Source organism: Mobula birostris, chromosome 10 (genome assembly GCF_030028105.1).
Source record: "Mobula birostris isolate sMobBir1 chromosome 10, sMobBir1.hap1, whole genome shotgun sequence".
In the NCBI taxonomy this organism is placed as follows: domain Eukaryota; kingdom Metazoa; phylum Chordata; class Chondrichthyes; order Myliobatiformes; family Myliobatidae; genus Mobula; species Mobula birostris.
Window position 1 is genome coordinate 148,439,827 of NC_092379.1, and position 21,879 is coordinate 148,461,705.

The 21,879-nt window shown below is 40.5% G+C and overlaps 1 protein-coding gene across 4 annotated transcripts in view; it reads left to right on the top strand.

The window, feature by feature from the left end:
- gpc4 (glypican 4) overlaps positions 1 to 21,879 on the top strand; it is a 183,150-nt gene that overhangs the window by 76,484 nt on the left and 84,787 nt on the right. For all 4 annotated transcript variants that reach the window (XM_072271108.1, XM_072271109.1, XM_072271110.1 and 1 more), the window contains one exon: positions 5,071 to 5,236. In XM_072271108.1, coding sequence (XP_072127209.1) covers positions 5,071 to 5,236 — 166 coding nt within the window. The remainder of the gene's footprint in view (positions 1 to 5,070; positions 5,237 to 21,879) is intronic.

Below are 21,879 nucleotides of genomic sequence, written 5' to 3' on the forward strand. Positions count from 1 at the left end.
TAGGCAACCCCTTCCTGGGAAAATGTCTCTAACTGTCCACTCTATCGATGTCTCTTAACTTGCACACCTCTATCAAGTCACTTCTCATCCTCCTCTCTGAAGAGAATAGCTCTTGCTCATACAACCTATCCTCTTAAGGCAACTCCAATTCTGGCAATTGTTATGGTTTTCACCACCTTCCCATGGCTGAGGCACCTCCCAGTTCCTGTGAATGTTTACACTTTCCCTCTTTCCCTCGGGATCAATAAAGTATATCTATCTATCTTTCACCTTAAACCTGTGCCTTTTAATGTTTTATATTTTTACCTAAGGAAAATACTATCTACTCTAGCTATGCCTGTTAATAACGTTATGCTGTTCTATCATGTTACCTCAAAGCCTGTGGGATTCCAGAGAAAACAACCCTAGTTTGTCCAGCATCTCCATATAGGCCTTTTAGCTCATAACCTCTAATCCAGGCATTGTCCTGCTAAATTTCTTTGCACCCTCTCCAAAGCTTCTATGTCCTTTTTGCAATGGGGAGACCAGAACTGTACATGGTATTGTAGATGTTGTCTAACTAAGGTTTAGTATAGCTACAACTTTCATATTCAGTATTCAGTGAGAATCAGTCTGTCACACACTACCTTTACCACCCTATCAACTTGTGTTGCCACTTCCAGGGGCCATGGACTCATGCCACAATGTCCCTCTGTAGATCAGCATTTCCCAGTCCTGCTGTTCACTCTTATATTTAACCTTCTGAAATACAATATCTCTCCTTCATCCAGATTAAACTATTTTTCTGTCTGTAATAGTGGCATAGTGATTTTTTTTTTGTCTCATGGTGTCTGCTGCCGTGAAATAACAATTTTCATGACATATTTTGTGATAATTGAGAGGGGTACCGCGGTATGTAGTGTTTAGCACATCTCCGTTACAGCTTGGGCTTTTGGAATTTGGAGTTTAATTCTGATGCCACCTGTAAGAGTTTGCACATTCTCCCTGTGGAATGCGTGAGTTTCCTCCAGGTGCTCCGGTTTCCTCCCTCAGTCCAAAGACACATGGGTTGGTAGGTTAATTGGTCATTGGAAATTGTCCTGTGGTTATGCTAGTGTTAAATAGGTCGGTTGCTGGCGGGGCTGACTGGGCCAGAAGGTCCTGTTATACACTGCATCTCTAAGTAAAATAAGTAAATAGAATAATTCACCTGATTCTGATTCTCTTGTTTCATTTTCTCCAGGTCTGTACCCCATTTAATATTTGAACGACTTTATTCACCATCCACTACTCTGCCAATTTTTGTGTCATCTGCAAACATGCTGATCAGCCTACCTATTTTTCAGCCAAATTATTTAATATATCACAAATCATTTAATATTTCTGCAGAGGGTTGTAAATTTAGTCAGTTCCAGCTTGGGTACTGGCCTACAAAGTAGCCAGGACATCTTCCAGGAGCTGTGCCTCAGAAAGACATTGTTCATTATTAAGGACCCCCCAGCACCCATGGCATGCCCTTTTCTCACTGTTACCATCAGGAAGGAGGTACAGAAGCCTGCAGGCACACACTCAGCGATTCAGGAACAGCTTCTTCCCCTCTGCCTTCCAATTCCTAAATGGACGTTGAACCCATGAACACTACCTCACTTTATAATATATATTTCTGTTTTTGCATGATTTTTAATCTATTCAGTATATGTATACTGTAATTGATTTATTTTTTTCTTCTATATTATGTATTGCATTGTACTGCTGCTGCTAAGTTAACAAATTTCACATCACATGACGGTGATAATAAACCTGATTCTGATTCCTGTGGAACATCATAGATCTCCAATCAGAATAATTGAATTTGATTCCAATCTAGCCACACAGTGAATCCCATGTGCTTTAATCTCCTGGATTAGCCAACCCTAAAGGGGCTTGTCTACATCTTTACGAAAGTCCATTGGGTTCAAAGAGGGTGAGGATGTGAGTCACCTAGATGTTGTCTGGATTGGAGCCTTATAGTTATTAGCAGAGGCTGGACAGGCTGGTTTTGTTTTGTCCTGGACCAAAGAGCGTACCTGGTGTAGATGAAAAGATGAGGGAGAGAGACAGGGAAAAGTCTTTTACCTATAGTGTTACGTTGAGGTGTAGCTTTAAGGTTAGTGGTAGGACGTTTAGAGGAGATCTTTAGGGGTTTTTTTCCCCCAACAGAGTAATTGAAATCTGGAATGTATTTCTTGAGGAGTTTAGGAAGTCCGTAGATGAACGTAGAAGGTTACAGAATTAACACTGGACATGATGTGCCAAAGGGTTTCTTTCTATGTTAGAAAACATAGAAACGTAGAGAAACATAGAAAATCTACAGCACAATACAGGCCTTTTGGCCCACAATGCTGTGCCGAACATGTACTTACTTTAGAAATTACCTAGGGTTACCCATAGACCTCTTTTTCTAAGCTCCATGTACCTGTCCAAGAGTCCCTTAAAACACCCTTTCGTATTTGCCTCCAGCACCGTCACCGGCAGCCCATTCCATGCACTCACCACTCTCTGCGTAAAAAAAACTTACCCCTGACATCTCCTCTGTACCTACTTCCAAACACCCTAAAACTGTGCCCTCTCATGTTAGCCATTTCAGCCCTGGGAAAGAGCCTCTAACTATCCACACGATCAATGCCTCTCATCATTTTACACACCTGTATCAGGTCACGTCTCATCCTCCGTCGCTCCAAGGAGAAAAGGCCGAGTTCACTCAACCTGTTTTCATAAGGCATGCTCCCCAATCCAGGCAACATCCTCGTAAATTTCCCCTGCACTCTTTCTATAGTTTCCACATCCTTCCTGTAGTGAGGTGACCAGACCTGAGCACAGTACTCCAAGTGGGGTCTGACCAGGGTCCTATAAAGCTGTAATATTACCTCCTCACTCTTAAACTCAATCCCACAGTTGATGAAGGCCAATGCACTGTATGCCTTCTTAACCACAGAGTCAACCTGCACAGCTGCTTTGAGTGTCCAATGGACTCGGACCCCAAGATCCCTCTGATTCTCCACACTGCCAAGAGTCTTACTATTAATACTATATTCTGCCATCATATTCCTTGGAGAGTCAGACACCCTGAGCCAATAGGCTGGTCCTGGACTTATTTCCTGGCATAATTTACATATTACTATTTAACTATTTATGGTTTTATTACTATTTAATTATTTATGGTGCATCTGTAACGAAAACCAATTTCCCCTGGGATCAATAAATTATGACTATGACGATATTTGACCTACCAAAATGAACAACTCACACTTATCTGGGTTGAACTCCATCTGCCACTTCTCAGCTGTTTTGCATCCTATCGATATCCCACTGTAACCTCTTGACAGCCTTCCACACTATCCACAACACCCCCAACCTTTGTGTCATCAGCAAATTTACTAACATATCCCGCCACTTCCTCATCCAGGTCATTTATAAAAATCACCAAGAGGAGTGATCCTAGAACAGATCCCTGAGGCACACCACTGTTCACCGAACTCCATGCAGAATAAAACCTATCTACAACCACTCTTTGCCTTCTGTGGGTAAGCCAATTCTGCATCCACAAAGCAATGCCCCCTTGGATCCCATGCCTCCTTACTTTCTCAATAAGCTTTGCATGGGGTACCTTATTAAATGCCTTGCAGAAATCCATATACACTACATCTACTGCTCTACCTTCATCAATGTGTTTAGTCACATCCTCAAAAAATTCAGTCAGGCTCATAAGGCACGACCTGCCTTTGACAAAACCATGCTGACTATTCCTAATCATATTATGCCTCTCCAAATGTTCTTAAATCCTGCCTCTCAGAATCTTCTCCATCAACTTACCAACCACTGAAGTAAGACTCACTGGTCTATATTTCCTGGGCTATCTCTACTCTCTTTCTTGAATAAGGGAACAACATCCGCAACCCTCCAATCCTCAGGGACTTCTCCCATCCCCATTGATGATGCATTGATCATTGCCAGAGGCTCAGCAATCTCCTCCTTCACCTCCCACAGTAGCCTGGGGTACATCTCATCCAGTCCCGGAGACTTATCCAACTTGATGCTTTCCTGTTCGATTCTCTCACATCATTTCCTCTTGTTCTTCACATACTTGTAGAATGCATTGTGGTTTTCTTTAATCCTGCTTGCCAAGGCCTTCTCATGGCTCCTTCTGGCTCTCCTAATTTCATTCTTAAGCTTGATTCACAATTGATTGGTCCTATTCTCTCATGTCTTATACTCTTCCTCTTCACATACTTGTAGAATGCCTTGGGGTTTTCTTTAATCCTGCTCACCAAGGCCTTCTCATGGCCTCTTCTGGCTCTCCTAATTTCATTCTTACTTTGGATGACTTTGCAGCAGTTCGTCATGTCATTCCTTACGACATTTGCACCTTTAACAAGTTTAACATCCCGTTCGGTTTAATAAGTGTTAAAGCTCCTGTTTGTCAACCAGTGTGTTTACTGGGTTGGGAAAGTCATAGAATATCATTGCTCTTTCTACAAGTTCTGCTTAACCTCTGAGTATCAACATCATTTTTGATGGTGTGACTAAATTAGATTCCGTATCCTTGAATTAGTGCTTAGACTCAGGCTAGCCTTCTTTTTGATTGCGAACTTTCTAAATAAGATAATTAAAAACTACAGTTGCAATGGTATTTGGGCTATAGGTTCTACCACCTTCATTGCTGGTGTTGTGGCAGCTCATATCCTTCGTTAGTTTCTGCCTAAATTCATTAAGCTTTGTTTATTATTTTCCATCTTCAAGCTCTCTGTCATGTACAGCAGGAAGCTGTGAAGAATTTTTAATCATACTTTTCAATGTTCTGTGTCATTCATTGGGTGTAAATAAGGACTTCCAGCTGAACAGTTTTATGGAGAAATGTTTTCAATGGGCAGTGGTTCTGTGAGACAGTACATACCATCCTCTCAATGGCTGCCTTGCTGGAGTACCATCATGGTGATAATGCAGTTTTGGAAAATATTTAAAGCAAAACTGAATATTTAAAGTTGTAAAATGGTATTAAATTCAAAATAATTATATCATGGTATTTTGAAAAAATACATTTTTATCAAATAGGTCAATCCAACAAGAGAGTGTGCTGATGCGTTGTTGAAGATGACATATTGTCCACGTTGCCGTGGGTTACTTGCAGTTAAACCATGCAACAACTACTGTCTCAACGTCATGAAGGGTTGTTTGGCCAATCAGGCAGATCTGGATATAGAGTGGAACAATTTTATTGGTGAGTTTTGTTCAGTCAACAATTAATGTTATTAATCATTGTTTGAGTCATGAAATTAAACAGCAAGGACCCAGGCTCTTTGGCCCAACTCATCCATGCCAACCAAGATGGCAATCTGACCCAGTCCAATATTCCTGCATTTGGTCCACATCCCTCTCAATCCTTCCTGCTCATGTAGCTGTCGAAGTATCTTTTAAATGTTAGAATTGTACTTGACTATAGGTTCCCCGGTAGCTGTTTCCATATACTTGCCATCATCTCATCTTAAATCTCTGCCCACTAGTTTAACAATTTGAAGAAAAAGACTGACAGTCTATTTTATCTCTGTCCATCTTGATTTTCTAAACCCCAGTAATTTCATCCCTCACTTCAGGGGTACCAGTCCTAGCTGTCCAATCTCTCCTCACAACGCAAGCCCTACAGTCCAGGGCATTCTTGTGAATCTTCTGCACTCTCTATTGTTTACTCGCATTGAAGGTGCAACGAGAACTGCAAACAACGTTCTGGGTGTTGTCTCATCAACGTCCTAGACAGCTGTAACACGACCTTGAACTTGATGACCCATCTGATGATGTCTGCCTGCGTTGCTACTTTCAAGGAACTATTTATCTGTACTCTGTGCTACAACACTCCTAGGGCCCTGCCATTCATTGTGTTTGTTCCCCGATGATTGAGATCATGTTATAACCTTAGACAACCATCTTCACTGTCCTGTATATCACCAATTCTGCAGATGCTCAAAATCTTAAGTAACATGCACTATGCTGGAGGAACTCAGCAAATCAGGCAGCATCTTTGGAGAGGAATAAACAGTTGATGTTTCAAGCAGCAACCTTTAAATAAGACTTCATCAGGATGTTCGCCCAAAACATCAACTGTTTATTCCCTTCCGTACATGCTGCCTGAATTGCTGAGTTCCTCCAGAATTTTGTGTGTTAATTAAATACATTCCTATCCAATCTGTTAATCTGTGTGACAAAGGACAGTGGACTCTGCAGTAAGGGCAAGCAAAACTCTCGAACATAGAAATCTACAGCACATTACTGGCCCTTCAGCCCACAATGTTGTGCTGACCATGTAACCTACTCTAGAGATTGCCTAGAATTTTGCTAGCGCATGGCCCTCTATTCATGTACCTATCTAAGAGGCTCTTAAAAGACCCTGTTGTATCCGCTTCCACTGCTGGCCGTGCATTCCACGCACCCACCACTCTCTGTGCGAAAAACTTACCCCTGACATCCCCTCAGTACTTAGTTCCAAGCCATTTTAGCCCTGGGAAAAAGACCTCTGAATATCCCCACGATCAATGCCTCTTATCATCTTATACACCTCTATCAGGTCAACTCTCGTTCTAAGGAGAAAAGGGTTAGAAGTTCATTCAACCTATTTTCATAGGGCATGCTCCCCAATCCAGGCGACATCCTTGTAAATCTCCTCTGCACTCTCTGTAGTATCCTTATCCTTCCTGTAGTGAAGTGACCAGAACTGAACACAGTACTCCAAGTGGGGTCTGACCAAGGTCTTGTATTGCTGTAATATTACTTCACGGCTTTTGAACTCAATCCCACGGTTGAACAGCCAGTGGTCGTGGTGCACATAGGTACCAACGATATAGGTAAAAAATGGGATGAGGTCCTACAAGGTGAATTTAGGGAGTTAGGAGATAAACTAAAAAGTAGGACCACAAAGGTAATAATCTCTGGATTACTACCAGTGCCATGTGCTAGTCAGAGTAGAAATAGGAGGATATTTCAGATGAATACGTGGCTTGAAAAATGGTGCAAGGGGGAGGGATTCAAATTTCTGGGGTGTTGGAACCAGTTCTGGAGGAGGTGGGACTGGTACAAGCAGGACGGTCTGCATCTGGGCTGGACTGGAACCAATGTCCTAGGGGGAGCGTTTGCTACTGTTGTTCAGGAGGATTTAAACTAATGTGACAGGGGGATGGGAACAAGGGCAGAGAGATAGAGGGGTGTAAAAAGAGGGTAGAAGCAAAAAGTGGCAAGGTGAAAAGTAAAAGTGGCAGGCCATCAAATCCAGAGCAAAAATCGAAAAGGGCCACTTTTCAACATAATTGTGTAAGGGCTAAGAGTGTTGTAAAAGCAAGCTTGAAGGCTTTGTGTGTCAATGCAAGGAGCATTCGTAACAAGGTGGATGAATTGAAAGTGCAGATTGTTATTAATGAATATGATATAGTTGGGATCACAGAGACATGGCTCCAGGGTGACCAAGGATGGGAGCTCAACATTCAGGGATATTCAATATTCAGGAGGGATAGACATGAAAGAAAAGGAGGTGGGGTAGCATTGCTGGTTAGAGAGGAAATTAACACAATAGAAAGGAAGGACATTAGCCGGGAGGATGTGGAATCGATATGGGTAGAGCTGCATAACACTAAGGGGCAGAAAACGCTGGTGGGAGTTGTGTACAGGCCACCTAACAGTAGTAGTGATGTTGGGGATGGCATTAAACAGGAAATTAGAAATGCGTGCAATAAAGGAACAGCAATTATAATGGGTGACTTCAATCTACATATAGATTGGGTGAACCAAATTGGTAAGGGTGCTGAGGAAGGGGATTTCTTGGAACGTATGCGGGATGGTTTTCTGAACCAACGTGTCGAAGAACCAACTAGCGAGCAGGCCATTCTAGACTGGGTATTGAGCAATGAGGAAAGGTTAGTTAGCAATTTTGTTGTGCGAGACCCCTTGGGTAAGAGTGACCATAATATGGTGGAATTCTTCATTAAGATGGAGAGTGATATAGTTAATTCAGTAACAAAGGTTCTGAACTTAAAGAAGGGTAACTTTGAAGGTATGAGATGTGAATTAGCTAAGATAGACTGGCAAATGACACTTAAAGGGTTGACGGTGGATATGGAATGGCAAGCATTTAAAGATCGCATGGATGAACTACAACAATTGTTCATCCCAGTTTGGCAAAAGAATAAACCAGGGAAGGTAGTGCACCCGTGGCTGACGAGGGAAATTAGGGATAGTATCAATTCCAAAGAAGAAGCATACAAATTAGCCAGAAAAAGCGGCACACCTGAGGACTGGGAGAAATTCAGAGTCCAGCAGAGGAGGACAAAGGGCTTAATTAGGAAAGGGAAAAAAGATTATGAGAGAAAACTGGCAGGGAACATAAAAACTGACTGTAAAAGCTTTTATAGATATGTGAAAAGAAAAAGATTGGTTAAGACAAATGTAGATCCCTTACAGTCAGAACCAGGTGAATTGACCATGGGGAGCAAGGACATGGCAGACCAGTTGAATAACTACTTTGGTTCTGTCTTCACTAAGGAGGACATAAATAATCTTCTGGAAATAGTAGGGGACCGAGGGTCTAGTGAGATGGAGGAACTGAGGGAAATACATGTTAGTAGGGAAGTGGTGTTAGGTAAATTGAAGGTATTAAAGGCAGATAAATCCCCAGGGCCAGATGGTCTGCATCCCAGAGTGCTTAAGGAAGTAGCCCAAGAAATAGTGGATGCATTAGTGATAATTTTTCAAAACTCTTTAGATTCTGGACTAGTTCCTGAGGATTGGAGGGTGGTTAATGTAACCCCACTTTTTAAAAAAGGAGGGAGAGAGAAACCGGGGAATTATAGACCAGTAAGCCTGACACCGGTGGTGGGGAAAATGCTAGAGTCAGTTATCAAAGATGTGATAACAGCACATTTAGAAAGCGGTGAAATCATTGGACAAAGTCAGCATGGATTTGTGAAAGGAAAATTATGTCTGACTAATCTCTTTTTAAATCTGTTTATTGAATTAGTACACAAAAGGTAAACCATGTAGGCACTAATACACTGTTGCAATATAACTTTACAAGAGATATTAATACACAAAAAGAAGTTAGAACAAACAGTGCAATTTAGATATAAAATAACAAGGTAATATAATAGTATACTAATTTTCATACATATCAATAAGGAAAAGAAAAAAAAAACCCAAAGAAAAATCCCCCAAAAAAAACCCATCGTGCAACTAATCTAAAAAGCAAAGCAAAGCAATGGGCTAACTAGGTATCAAGTAAAGTTAAACAACTTAAAACAATCACGTCCTCAAACCCGACCTGCATTAAAAACAGTTAAAAAGCAAGAAGGGAATGTAAATATGGACAGAGAGAGAAAAAAAAGTTACATTAAACTGTTGAATAAAAGATCTCCAGGTCTGTTCAAATTTGACTGAAGAATCATAAAGATTACTTCTAATTTTCTCCAAATTTAAACATAGTATCGTCTGGGAAAACCAAAAGAACGTAGTTGGAGCATTAATCTCCCTCCAATGTTGTAAAATACATCTTTTCGCCATTAAAGTAAGAAATGCAATCATTCTACGGGCTGAAGGGGAAAGATTACTGGAAATTTTAGGTAATCCAAAGATGGCAGTAATAGGATGGGGAGAAATATCTATATTCAATACCTTTGAAATAATATTAAAAATGTCTTTCCAAAAAGTTTCCAAAGTAGGACAGGACCAAAACATATGAGTTAAGGAATCTATCTCCCCATGACATCTGTCACAAAGAGGGTTAATATGAGAATAAAAACGAGCTAATTTATCTTTAGACATATGTGCTCTATGGACAACTTTAAATTGAATTAGGGAATGTTTAGAACAGATAGAGAAAGTATTGACTAGTTGTAAAATATGCGCCCAGTCATCCGCCGAAATAATAAAACCCAATTCCTTTTCCCAATCTGACCTAATCTTATTGAATGGAGCTTTCCTAAGTTTCATAATAGTATTATAAATAATAGCCTTTACACCTTTCTGACATGGATTAAAGTTAATTATAGTATCTAAAATATATGTAGGAGGTAACGTCGGAAAGGAAGAGAGTATAGTACTTAGGAAATTTCTAACTTGGAGATATCTAAAAAAAAATGTATTCTTGGTAAGTTATATTTGTTAGATAATTGTTCAAAACACATAAGGGAACCATCTAAAAATAAATCCAAAACCCATGAAATACCATTAGTTTTCCAAATTTGAAAGGCACGGTCAGTGGAAGAGGGGGGAAAGAATATGTTGCCTAAAATAGGAATCACAAGCCCAAATTGATTAAGATCGAAAAATTTTCTGAATTGAAACCAAATACGTAAGGTATATTTAACTATCGGGTTACAAATCTGTTTGTGCCGTTTCAAATCAAAAGGACAAGAAGGACCTAAAATGGAGCCAAGTGCATAACCTTGAGCAGATTATAATTCCAATGCTACCCATTCAGGAATGGATAGTGTATCTTGATCAAGTAACCAAAATTTCATGTGTCGAATATTAATTGCTCAATAATAGAATCTAAAGTTAGGTAAAGCCAAACCTCCATCTCTCTTAGCTTTCTGTAGATGTATTTTACCCAATCTCTGGTTTTTATTTTGCCAAATAAATGAAGAAATTTTAGAGTCAACTTTGTCAAAAAAGGATTTTGGAACAAAAATCGGTAGTGCCTGAAATACATATAAAAATTTTGGCAGAATAAACATCTTAACAGCATTAATACGACCAATCAAAGTTAAATAAAATGCAGACCATTTAAATGAAAGTTGAGTAATGTGATCAATTAAGGGTAAGAAATTAGTCTTAAATAAATCTTTATGTTTATAGGTAATTTTAATCCCGAGATATGAAAAATAATTATTAACCAATTTAAACGGAAGGTTCTGATATAAGGGAACTTGCTTATTAATCGGGAAAAGTTAACTCTTACTGAGATTTAACTTATAACCTGAAAAAAGACTAAATTGTGCTAATAAATCTAAAGCAGCAGGGATAGATTTTTGAGGATTAGAAATATATAAAAGTAAGTCATCAGCATAGAGCGATACTTTATGGGATTTTAAACACCGAGTTATCCCAATAATATTTGGCGATGCTCGAATAGCAATTGCAAGAGGTTCTAATGCAATATCAAATAATAAAGGACTAAGAGGACAACCTTGTCTGGTACCTCGAAAAAGAGGGAAAAAAAGTGAGTTTAAAGAATTAGTACGAACTGAGGCCATAGGAGAATGATATAACAGTTTGATCCAGGATATAAATTTCGGGCTGAAATTAAACATTTCGAGCACCTTAAATAAGTAAGGCCTCTGTCGAAGGCTTTTTCAGCGTCTAAGGAAATGACGCACTCAGGATCGTTTTGTGAGGAGGTATAAACAACGTTTAACAGTGTGCGAATGTTATAAAAAGAGTAACGAGCTTTAATAAAACCTGTTTGGTCTTCCGAAATAATATAGGGAAGTGCTTTTTCTAATCTGTTTGCTAATAATTTAGAAGAAACTTTAGAGTCAACGTTTAATAAGGATATTGGTCTATAAGATGCACATTGAGCAGGATCTTTATCCTTCTTTAATATTAAAGAGATCGATGCTCTATAGAAGGATTCAGGAAGTTTACCAAGTTTTAATGAGGCCTCCAGAATCCTGAATAACCAAGGGATTAATGAGGATGCAAAAAATTTATAAAATTCCGTGGTAAACCCATCAGGACCAGGAGCTTTCCCCGGGTTCATAGAGAAAATAACGTTCTTAATCTCATCAGTAGTAAAGAAAGTGTCTAGCATAGAAGATATATCATGTGAAATCTTAGGGAAATCTAGGTTATCTAAAAAGTCATACATATATTTAGAGTCTCGTGGAAACTCTGATTGATATAAGGAGGAATAAAAATCAAAAAAGGATTGGTTAATCTCAGCTTGATCAAATATCAGTTGATCTTTTTGATTATAAATCTGATTAATTTGAAATTTAGTATAGTTAGTCTTCAACTGATTAGCCAACAGTTTACCAACTTTGTCACTATGTATATAAAATTCGCTTCTTGTTTTCATTAATTGATTTGCAATCGAGGACGAAAGTAATAAACTGTTCCATTTGAAGTTCAGTTCTTTGTTTATACAACTTCTCAGAGGGAGCTGTAGCATATTTCTTAATTTCCTTAATCTTGTCCACCATAACCAGCTCCTCCTCCTTCAACCTCTTCCTCAAAGCAGCAGAGTACGAGATGATCTGACCACGAATATAAGCTTTAAAAGTATCCCAAAGGATGTTCATAGAAATATCTTCTGTATAGTTGATTGTAAAGAAAAGATCAATCTGTTAACAAAATTTGAGTCCTGAAGCAACAGCGAATTAAAACGCCATTGTCTATTATTTTGTGTATTAGCCAGTATTTTAATAGAAAGCTTAAGTGGAGCATGATCCGAAATGGTTATAGAGTCATATTCACATTTAACCACTGAAGAAATAAGACAAGAACCAATAAAAAAAATAATCAATTCTTGAATAGGAATGATGAACATGTGGAAAAAAAAGAAAAATCTTTTTCCTGAGGATGCAAAAAACGCCAAATGTCCATCAATCTGGAATCTGAAAGGAATGAGTTAATCAAGGTTGCAGATTTATTGGGTAAGGTCCGTAAAGGAGCCGAACGGTCCAAAAATGGGGATAAACAAGTATTAAGATCCCCACCCCAGATTAGTGAAAACTCATTCAAATTCAGGAACAAATGAAATAATGATTTATAAAATTCCGGACAGTCCATGTTGGGAGCATAGACGTTAACCAAAACTACCTTTTTATTAAAGAGTAAACCACTAACCAATAGAAATCTACTATTCAGATCAGAAATAATATCGTGTTGTACAAAAGTGATTGAGGGATCTATAAAAATGGAAACTCCTCGAATCTTAGTTTTGGAATTCGGCTGGAAGTGTTGACCCTTCCAGAATTAAAAAAAAACATAATTTGTCCCCCTTCCGCACATGGGTCTCTTGTAAAAATAGAACATGTGCTTTAAGTCTCCGGAATACTTTAAAAACTTTTTTCCTTTTTATTGGATGATTAAGACCATTAGTATTCCAAGAGACAAAATTAATAGTAGACTCCATAAACCCTAAAGTCAACCCACAAAAAAAGGAGGATTGACAATAGGTTCGACCCACGAACCCGGAAAGGGAATAGAACAAACAAGAGATAACGGGAAGGAGAACGCAACCAATACTTCGGTAATGTAAGTAGCCCAAAAAGGAAAAAAAAACTAAAAAGTGAAGGTACCGGAGGATTGGAGGGAGGGGAATGTTGTTCCCTTGTTCAAAAAAGGTAGTAGGGATAGTCCGGGTAATTATAGACCAGTGAGCCTTACGTCTGTGGTGGGAAAGCTGTTGGAAAAGATTCTTAGATTTAGGATCTATGGGCATTTAGAGAATCATGGTCTGATCAGGGACAGTCAGCATGGCTTTGTGAAGGGCAGATCGTGTCTAACAAGCCTGATAGAGTTCTTTGAGGAGGTGACCAGGCATATAGATGAGGGTAGTGCAGTGGATGTGATCTATATGGATTTTAGTAAGGCATTTGACAAGGTTCCACACGGTAGGCTTATTCAGAAAGTGAGAAGGCATTGGATCCAGGGAAGTTTGGCCAGGTGGATTCAGAATTGGCTTGCCTGCAGAGGGTCATGGTGGGGGGAATACATTCAGATTGGAGGGTTCACAAGGATCTGTTCTGGGACCTCTACTTTTTGTGATTTTTATTAACGACCTGGATGTGGGGGTAGAAGGGTGGGTTGGCAAGTTTGCAGATGACACAAAGGTTGGTGGTGTTGTAGATAGTGTAGAGGATTGTCAAAGATTGCAGAGAGACATTGATAGGATGCAGAATTGGGCTGAGAAGTGGCAGATGGAGTTTAACCCGGAGAAGTGTGAGGTGGTACACTTTGGAAGGACAAACTCCAAGGCAGAGTACAAAGTAAATGGCAGGATACTTGGTAGTGTGGAGGAGCAGAGGGATCTCGAGGTACATGTCCACAGATCCCTGAAAGTTGCCTCACAGGTGGATAGGGTAGTTAAGAAAGCTTATGGGGTGTTAGCTTTCATAAGTCGAGGGATAGAGTTTAAGAGTCGCGATGTGATGATGCAGCTCTATAAAACTCTGGTTAGGCCACACTTGGAGTACTGTGTCCAGTTCTGGTCACCTCACTATAGGAAGGATGTGGAAGCATTGGAAAGGGTACAGAGGAGGTTTACCAGGATTCTGCCTGGTTTAGAAAGTATGCATTATGATCAGAGATTAAGGGAGCTAGGGCTTTACTCTTTGGAGAGAAGGAGGATGAGAGGAGACATGACAGAGGTGTACAAGATAATAAGAGGAATAGATAGAGTGGATAGCCAACGCCTCTTCCCCAGGGCACCACTGCTCAATACAAGAGGACATGGCTTTAAGGTAAGGGGTGGGAAGTTCAAGGGGGATATTAGAGGAAGGTTTTTTACTCAGAGAGTGGTTGGTGCGTGGAATGCACTGCCTGAGTCAGTGGTGGAGGCAGATACACTAGTGAAGTTTAAGAGGCTACTGGACAGGTATATGGAGGAATCTAAGGTGGGGGCTTATATGGGAGGCAGGGTTTGAGGGTCGGCACAACAATGTGGGTCGAAGGGCCTGTACTGTGCTGTACTATTCTATTCTATTCTACCCCCATGACTTCCGATAGACGCTCAGTAAAAAAAAGTGTATATATAAAAGGATCAGCTAAAGTTATAAAACAGTAAAGGAATTAAAAAAAAGTACACCCATTAAAACGAACCCGATATACTACAAAGAAAAAACAGGTAAATATAAAGAAAACCGTTAACCAACAACAGATGGTATAATTAAACAAGAAAATGAAATAATTAGCATAGACTAACAAGGAAAACTACAAAAAGTATGTTTGAAAACTACAAAGTTTAAGGCCTCAAGGGAAATACATAAAATGATGCAGAGGAAATAACCACCCAGAATTCCTAGGGAAGAAGAAAAGAATGACGCAGTTAGAAAAAAAGGTTGGCAACCATGTTAATTAAACCGAAAAAAAAAAAACGTTTCTGCCCTCATATAAAGCGAAAAAAAATAAAGCCAACAGATTAACTGCCTCCGATCAAACAGAGATGATTTAATAATTACGATTAAGATGTTGAAGGCGAAAATTGATCCAGGTAACTCTGGGCTTCGATGGAGAGTTGAAAAAACGGGAAGACCCATCAGGCGATCGAATCTTCAAACGTGCAGGATAAAGCAACACTGGTTTTAAATCCATCTTGTAGAGTTCCAACATCACAGATCTGTAACAGACACGTTGATCCCGAATCTGCTTACTAAAATCCTCCACCAAGCAAAAACGAAGATCCGAGTAATCAATGTAACCTTTAGGTCGAGCGAGTCGAAGCAATTTCTCCTTGTCTTGAAAATAATGAAATCGTAAAATAACATGCCGAGGTTTATCTTAGACGAATATAATGGGACTCTGTGAACCCGATCCAATAGTGGTGGTTGGTCAGGAAATAAGGTAGGAAATGAATCTTTTAAAAGTTGAGAAAAAAACTTTATAGGGTCATCAGATTCAGCAGCTTCATGAATACCAATAATTCGAATATTCTGTTGTCGCATTCTGCATTCTAAGTCAGAGTTTTTAAAAGTCAGAAATTGAGTTTTTTCTTCATTACAGTGATCGTTTCTTCAATTTTCCCCATCTTGAGTTCATTTTGTTGCGTGGATTTTTGAAGATTAGATATAGCAGTTTGATTTTTCGTGACAGATGTTTCTATTTTATCAATTACATCAATAATTTTCTCAGTTTAGTTGAAATCTCCACACGAATCAGATTCGTTATAGTAGTAGAAATTTCCGTATGAATCAGATCCGATATAGCTTTCATAGTTACCGCTGGTTCAATTGGAGGAGGGTCGGTAACTTTCGGTCTAACCGGAGGTTTACCGTCTTTCCCGTTCTTAGACATAGCAGACCTTAAAAACATCCAAATATCTAGTAACAATCCGCTGCAAGGTATTGTAAAAATCGGTGCCTTAATGGTTAGCTTAAATGTAGCTGATCATAGGAAAAAACTCAGAGGTAATGGAGCGAGTCAAGAACACGACTTCACTCCATGAGCTCTACTGGAAGTCTGTCTGACGAATCTCATAGAATTTTTTGAGGATGTAACTAGTAGAGTGGATAAGGGAGAACCAGTGGATGTGGTATATTTGGATTTTCAAAAGGCTTTTGACAAGGTCCCACACAGGAGATTAGTGTACAAACTTAAAGCACATGGTATTGGGGGTAAGTTATTGATGTGGATAGAGAATTGGTTGGCAGACAGGAAGCAAAGAGTGGGAATGAACGGGACCTTTTCAGAATGGCAGGCAGTGACTAGTGGGGTACCGCAAGGCTTAGTGCTGGGACCCCAGTTGTTTACAATATATATTAATGACTTAGACGAGGGAATTAAATGCAGCATCTCCAAGTTTGCGGATGACACGAAGCTGGGTGGTAGTGTTAGCTGTGAGGAGGATGCTAAGAGGATGCAGAGTGACATGGATAGGTTAGGTGAGTGGGCAAATTCATGGCAAATGCAATTTAATGTGGATAAATGTGAGGCTATCCACTTTGGTGGCAAGAACAGGAAAACAGATTATTATCTGAATGGTGGCTGATTAGGAAAAGGAGAGGTGCAACGAGACCTAGGTGTCATTGTACACCTGTCATTGAAAGTGGGCATGCAGGTACAGCAGGCGGTGAAAAAGGCGAATGGTATGCTGGCATTCATAGCAAGAGGATTCGAGTACAGGAGCAGGGAGGTACTACTGCAGTTGTACAAGGCCTTGGTGAGACCACACCTGGAGTATTGTGTGCAGTTTTGGTCCCCTAATCTGAGGAAAGACATTCTTGCCGTAGAGGGAGTACAAGGAAGGTTCACCAGATTGATTGCTGGGATGGCAGGACTTTCATATGATGAAAGACTGGATCGACTAGGCTTGTACTCTCTGGAATTTAGAAGATTGAGGGGGGATCTGATTGAAATGTATAAAATTCTAAAGGGATTGGACAGGCTAGATGCAGGAAGATTGTTCCCAATGTTGGGGAAGTCCAGAACGAGGGGTCACAGTTTGAGTGTAAGGGGAAGACCGAGAGGAGGAAAAACTTCTTCACACAGAGAGTGGTGAATCTGTGGAATTCTCTGCCACAGGAAACAGTTGAGGCCAGTTCATTGGCTATATTTAAGAGGGAGTTAGATATGGCCCTTGTGGCTAAAGGGATCGGGGGTATGGGGAGAAGGCAGGTACGGGCTTCTGAGTTGGATTATCAGCCATGATCGTACAGAATGGCGGTGCAGGCTCGAAGGGCCGAATGGCCTACTCCTGCACCTATTTCTATGTCTATGTTTATGATATTGTTTAGAGCCTTTTTTAAACAGTGGAGCAACATTGGCTATCCTTCAATCCTCCGATACCTCATCTGTTCCTGAGGATGATTTAGATATCTGCTAGGGCCCTGGTAATTTCTGCTCTTGCCTCCTGTAGGGCCTGAGGGAATACTTCATCAGGCCCTGGTGATTTATCCAACCTGATATGCCTTAAGACAGTAAACACCTCCTCCTCTGTATTCTGTATAGGGTCCATGAAGTTGATGCCACTTTGCCTCACTTCTATAGACTCTTGTGTCAGTCTCCTGAGTAAATACAGATGCAAAAGATTCATTCAAGATCTCTCCCTCATCTCTTTTGGCTGGACGCATAAATTACCATTCTGGTCTTCCAGAGGACCAATTTTGTCACCTGCAATCCTTTTGCTCTTAACATATCTGTAGAATCCATAGGATTCCCCTTCACCTACCCTTCCTGCCAATCAGCCAGTGCTTTATCCATGCTAGAATCTTTCCTATAATACCATGGGCGTGTAGATTGTAAGGCAGCCTCATGCACCTTGTCAACGGCCTGAAAATCCAAGGAACACAACATCAACCAATTCTCCTTTGTGTATCCTGCTTGTTACTTGTTCAAAGAATTACAACAGATTTGTCAGGCAAGATTTTCCGTGAGGAAACCAAGCTGACTATGGCCTATTTTATCATGTACCTTCAAGTATCCTGACACTTCATCCTTTATAATTGACTGCAACATCTTCCCAACCACTGAGGTCAGACTAACTGGCTGATAGTTTCCTTTCTTCTGCTTCTTTCTCTCTTTGAAGAGTGGAGTGACCATTCCAGGGTACATTGAATCTTGAAAGATCATTACTAATGCCTCCACAATCACTTCAGCCACCTCTTTCAGAACTCTGTGGTGTACACCATCTGATCCAAGTAACTTATCTACCTTCAGATCTTTCAGTTTCCCAAGAAACTTCTCTCTAGTTCAACCTCATACACTTCATGCCCCCTGATACCTAAAACCTCCACCATACTGCCAGTGTTGTCCCCCATTACTACCTCTCCAGCATAGTTTTCCAACAGTCCGATGTCCACTCTTCCCTTTCTTTTACACTTTTGAGTATTCTCTTTAATATTTTTGGTTAACTTACTTTTGTATTCCATCTTTACTGTCTTAATGACTTTTTTAGTTGCCTTCTGTTGGTTTTTTAAAACTTCCCACTAATCTTTGCTCTATTATATGCCCTCTTTTGGCTTATATTGGCTTTGACTTCTCTTGTTAGTCATGTTTGTGTCATCTTATCTTTAGAATACTTCTTTAGAAAACATAGAAACATAGAAAACCTACAGCACAATACGGGCCCTTCGGCCCACAAAGTTGTGCCGAACATGTCCATACCTTATAAATTACTAGGATTAGCCATAGTCCTCTATTTTTCTAAGCTCTATTTACCTATCCAAAAGTCTCTTAAAAGACCCGATCATATCCACCTCCACCACCGTTGCCGGCAGCCCATTCCACGCACTCACCACTCTCTGCAAAAAAAAACTTACCTCGACATCTCCCTGTACCTACTTCCAAGCACCTTAAACCTGTGCCGTCTTGTGGCAGCGATTTCAGCCCTGGAAAAAAACCTCTGATTATCCATACAATCAATGCCTCTCATCATCTTATACACCTCTAACAGGTCACCTCTTATCCTCCGTCGCTCCAAGGAGAAAAGGCCGAGTTCACTCAACCTGTTTTAATAAGGCATGCTCCCTAATCCAGGCAACATTCTTGTAAATCTCCTCTGCACCGGTTCTATGGTTTTCACATCCTTCCTGTAGTGAGGCGACCAGAACTGAGCATAGTACTCTTTAATTGGGGTCTGACTAGGGTCCTATATAGCTGAAACATTACCTCTCGGCTCTTGAACTCAATTCCAGGATTGATGAAGGCCAATACACCGTACGCCTTCTTAACCACATAGTCAACCTGTGCAGCAGCTTTGAGTATCCTATGGACTCAGACCCCAAGATCACTCTGATCCTCCACACTGCCAAGAGTCTTACCATTAATACTATATTCTGCCATCATATTTGACCTACCAAAATGAACCACTTCACACTTATCTGGGTTGAACTCCATCTGCCACTTCTCAGCCCAGTTTTGCATCCTATCAATGTCCCGCTGTAACCTCTGACAGCCCTCCACACTATCCACAGCACCCCCAACCTTTGTGTCATCAGTAAATTTACTAACCCATCCCTCCACTTCCTCATCCTGGTCACTTATAAAAATCGCGAAGAATAAGGATCCCAGAACAGATCCCTGAGGCACACCACTGGTCCCTGACCTCCATGCAGAATATGACCTGTCTACAACCACTCTTTGCCTTCTGTGGGCAAGCCAATTCTGGATCCACAAAGCAATGTCCCCTTCGATCCCATGCCTCCTTACTTTCTCAATAAGCCTTGCATGGGGCACCTTATCAAATGCCATGCTGAAATCCATATACCTACATCTACTGCTCTTCTTTCATTAATGTGTTTAGTCACATCCTCAAAAAATTCAATCAGGCTCATAAGGCACGATCTGCCCTTGATAAAGCCATGCTAACTATTCCTAATCATGTTATATCTTTCCAAATGTTCACAAATCTTGCCTGTCAGGATCTTCTCTATCAACTTACCAACCACTGAAGTAAGACTCACTGGTCTATAATTTCCTGGGCTATCTACTCCCTTTCTTGAATAAGGGAACAACATCCACAACCCTCCAATCCTCCAGAACCTCTCCCGTCCCCATTGATGATGCAAGGATCATTGCCAGAGGCTCAGCAATCTCCTCCCTCACCTCCCACAGTAGCCTGGGGTACATCTCATCCGGTCCTGGTGTCTTATCCAACGTGATGCTTTCCAAAAGCTCCAGCACATCCTCTTTCTTAATCTCTACATGCTCAAGCTTTTCAGTCTGCTGTAAGTCATCCCTACAATCGCCAAGATCTTTTTCCGTAGTGAATACTGAAAGCAAAGTATTCATTCAGCACCTCTGCTCTCTCCTCCGGTTTCATGCACGCTTTTCCACTGTCACACTTGATTGGTCCTATTCTCTCATGTCTTATCCTCTTGCTCTTCACATACTGTAGAATGCCTTGGGGTTTTCCTTAATCCTATCTGCCAAGGCCTTCTCTTGGCCCTTTCTGGCTCTGCTAAATTCTTTCTTAAGCTCCTTCCTGCTAGCCTTATAATCTTCCAGATCTCTATCATTACCTAGTTTTTTGAACCTTTCCTAAGCTCTTCTTTTCTTCTTGAATAGATTTACAACAGCCTTTGTACACCACGGTTCCTGTACCTTACCATCCTTTCACTGTCTCATTGGAACGTACCTATGCAGAAGTCCATGCAAATATCCCCTGAACATTTAGAACCATAGAACATTACAGCACAGAAACAAGCCTTTTGGTCCTTCTTGGCTGTGCTGAACCATTTTTCTGCCTAGTCCCACTGTCCTGCACCTGGACCATATCCCTCCATACACCTCTCATCCATGTAACTGTCCAAGTTTTTCTTAAATGTTAAAAGTGAGCCCGCATTTACTACTTCATCTGGCAGCTCATTCCATACTCCCACCAATCTCAGTGTGAAGAAGCCCCCACTAATGTTTCCTTTAAACTTTTCCCCCTTCACCCTTAACCCATGCCCTCTGGTTTTTTTTTTCTCCCCTAGCCTCAGTGGAAAAAACCTGCTTGCATTCACTATATTTATGCCCATCATAATTTTATATACCCCTAAAAAATCTCCCCTCATTCTTCTATGCTCCTGGGAATAAAGTCTTAACCTATTCAACCTTTCTCTGTAATTCAGTTTCTCAAGTCCCGGCAACATCCGTGTAAACCTTCTCTGCACTCTTTCAACCTTATTAATATCCTTCCTGTATTTTGGTGACTAAAACTGTACACAGTACTCCAAATTCGGCCTTACCAATGCCTTATACAACCTCACCATAACATCCAACTCTTATACTCAATACTTTGATTTATAAAGGTCAATGTACCAAAATTTCTCTTTATGACCCTATCTACCTGTGACGCCACTTTTAGGGTATTTTGTATCTGTATTCCCAGATCCCTCTTCTACTGCACTCCTCAGTGCCCTACCATTTACCTTGTATGTTCTACCTTGGTTTGTCCTTCCAAAGTGCAATACCTCACACTTGTCTGTATTAAACTCCATCTGCCATTTTTCAGCCCATTTTTCCAGCTGGTCCAAGTCCCTCAACAAGCTTTGAAAACCTTCCTCACTGTCCACTACACCTCCATTCTTTGTATCATCAGCAAATTTGCTGATCCAATTTACCACATTATCATCCAGATCATTGATATAGATGACAAATAACAATGGACCCAGCACTGATCTCTGTGGCACACCACTAGTCACAGGCCTCCACTCAGAGAAGCAATCCTCCACTACCACTTTC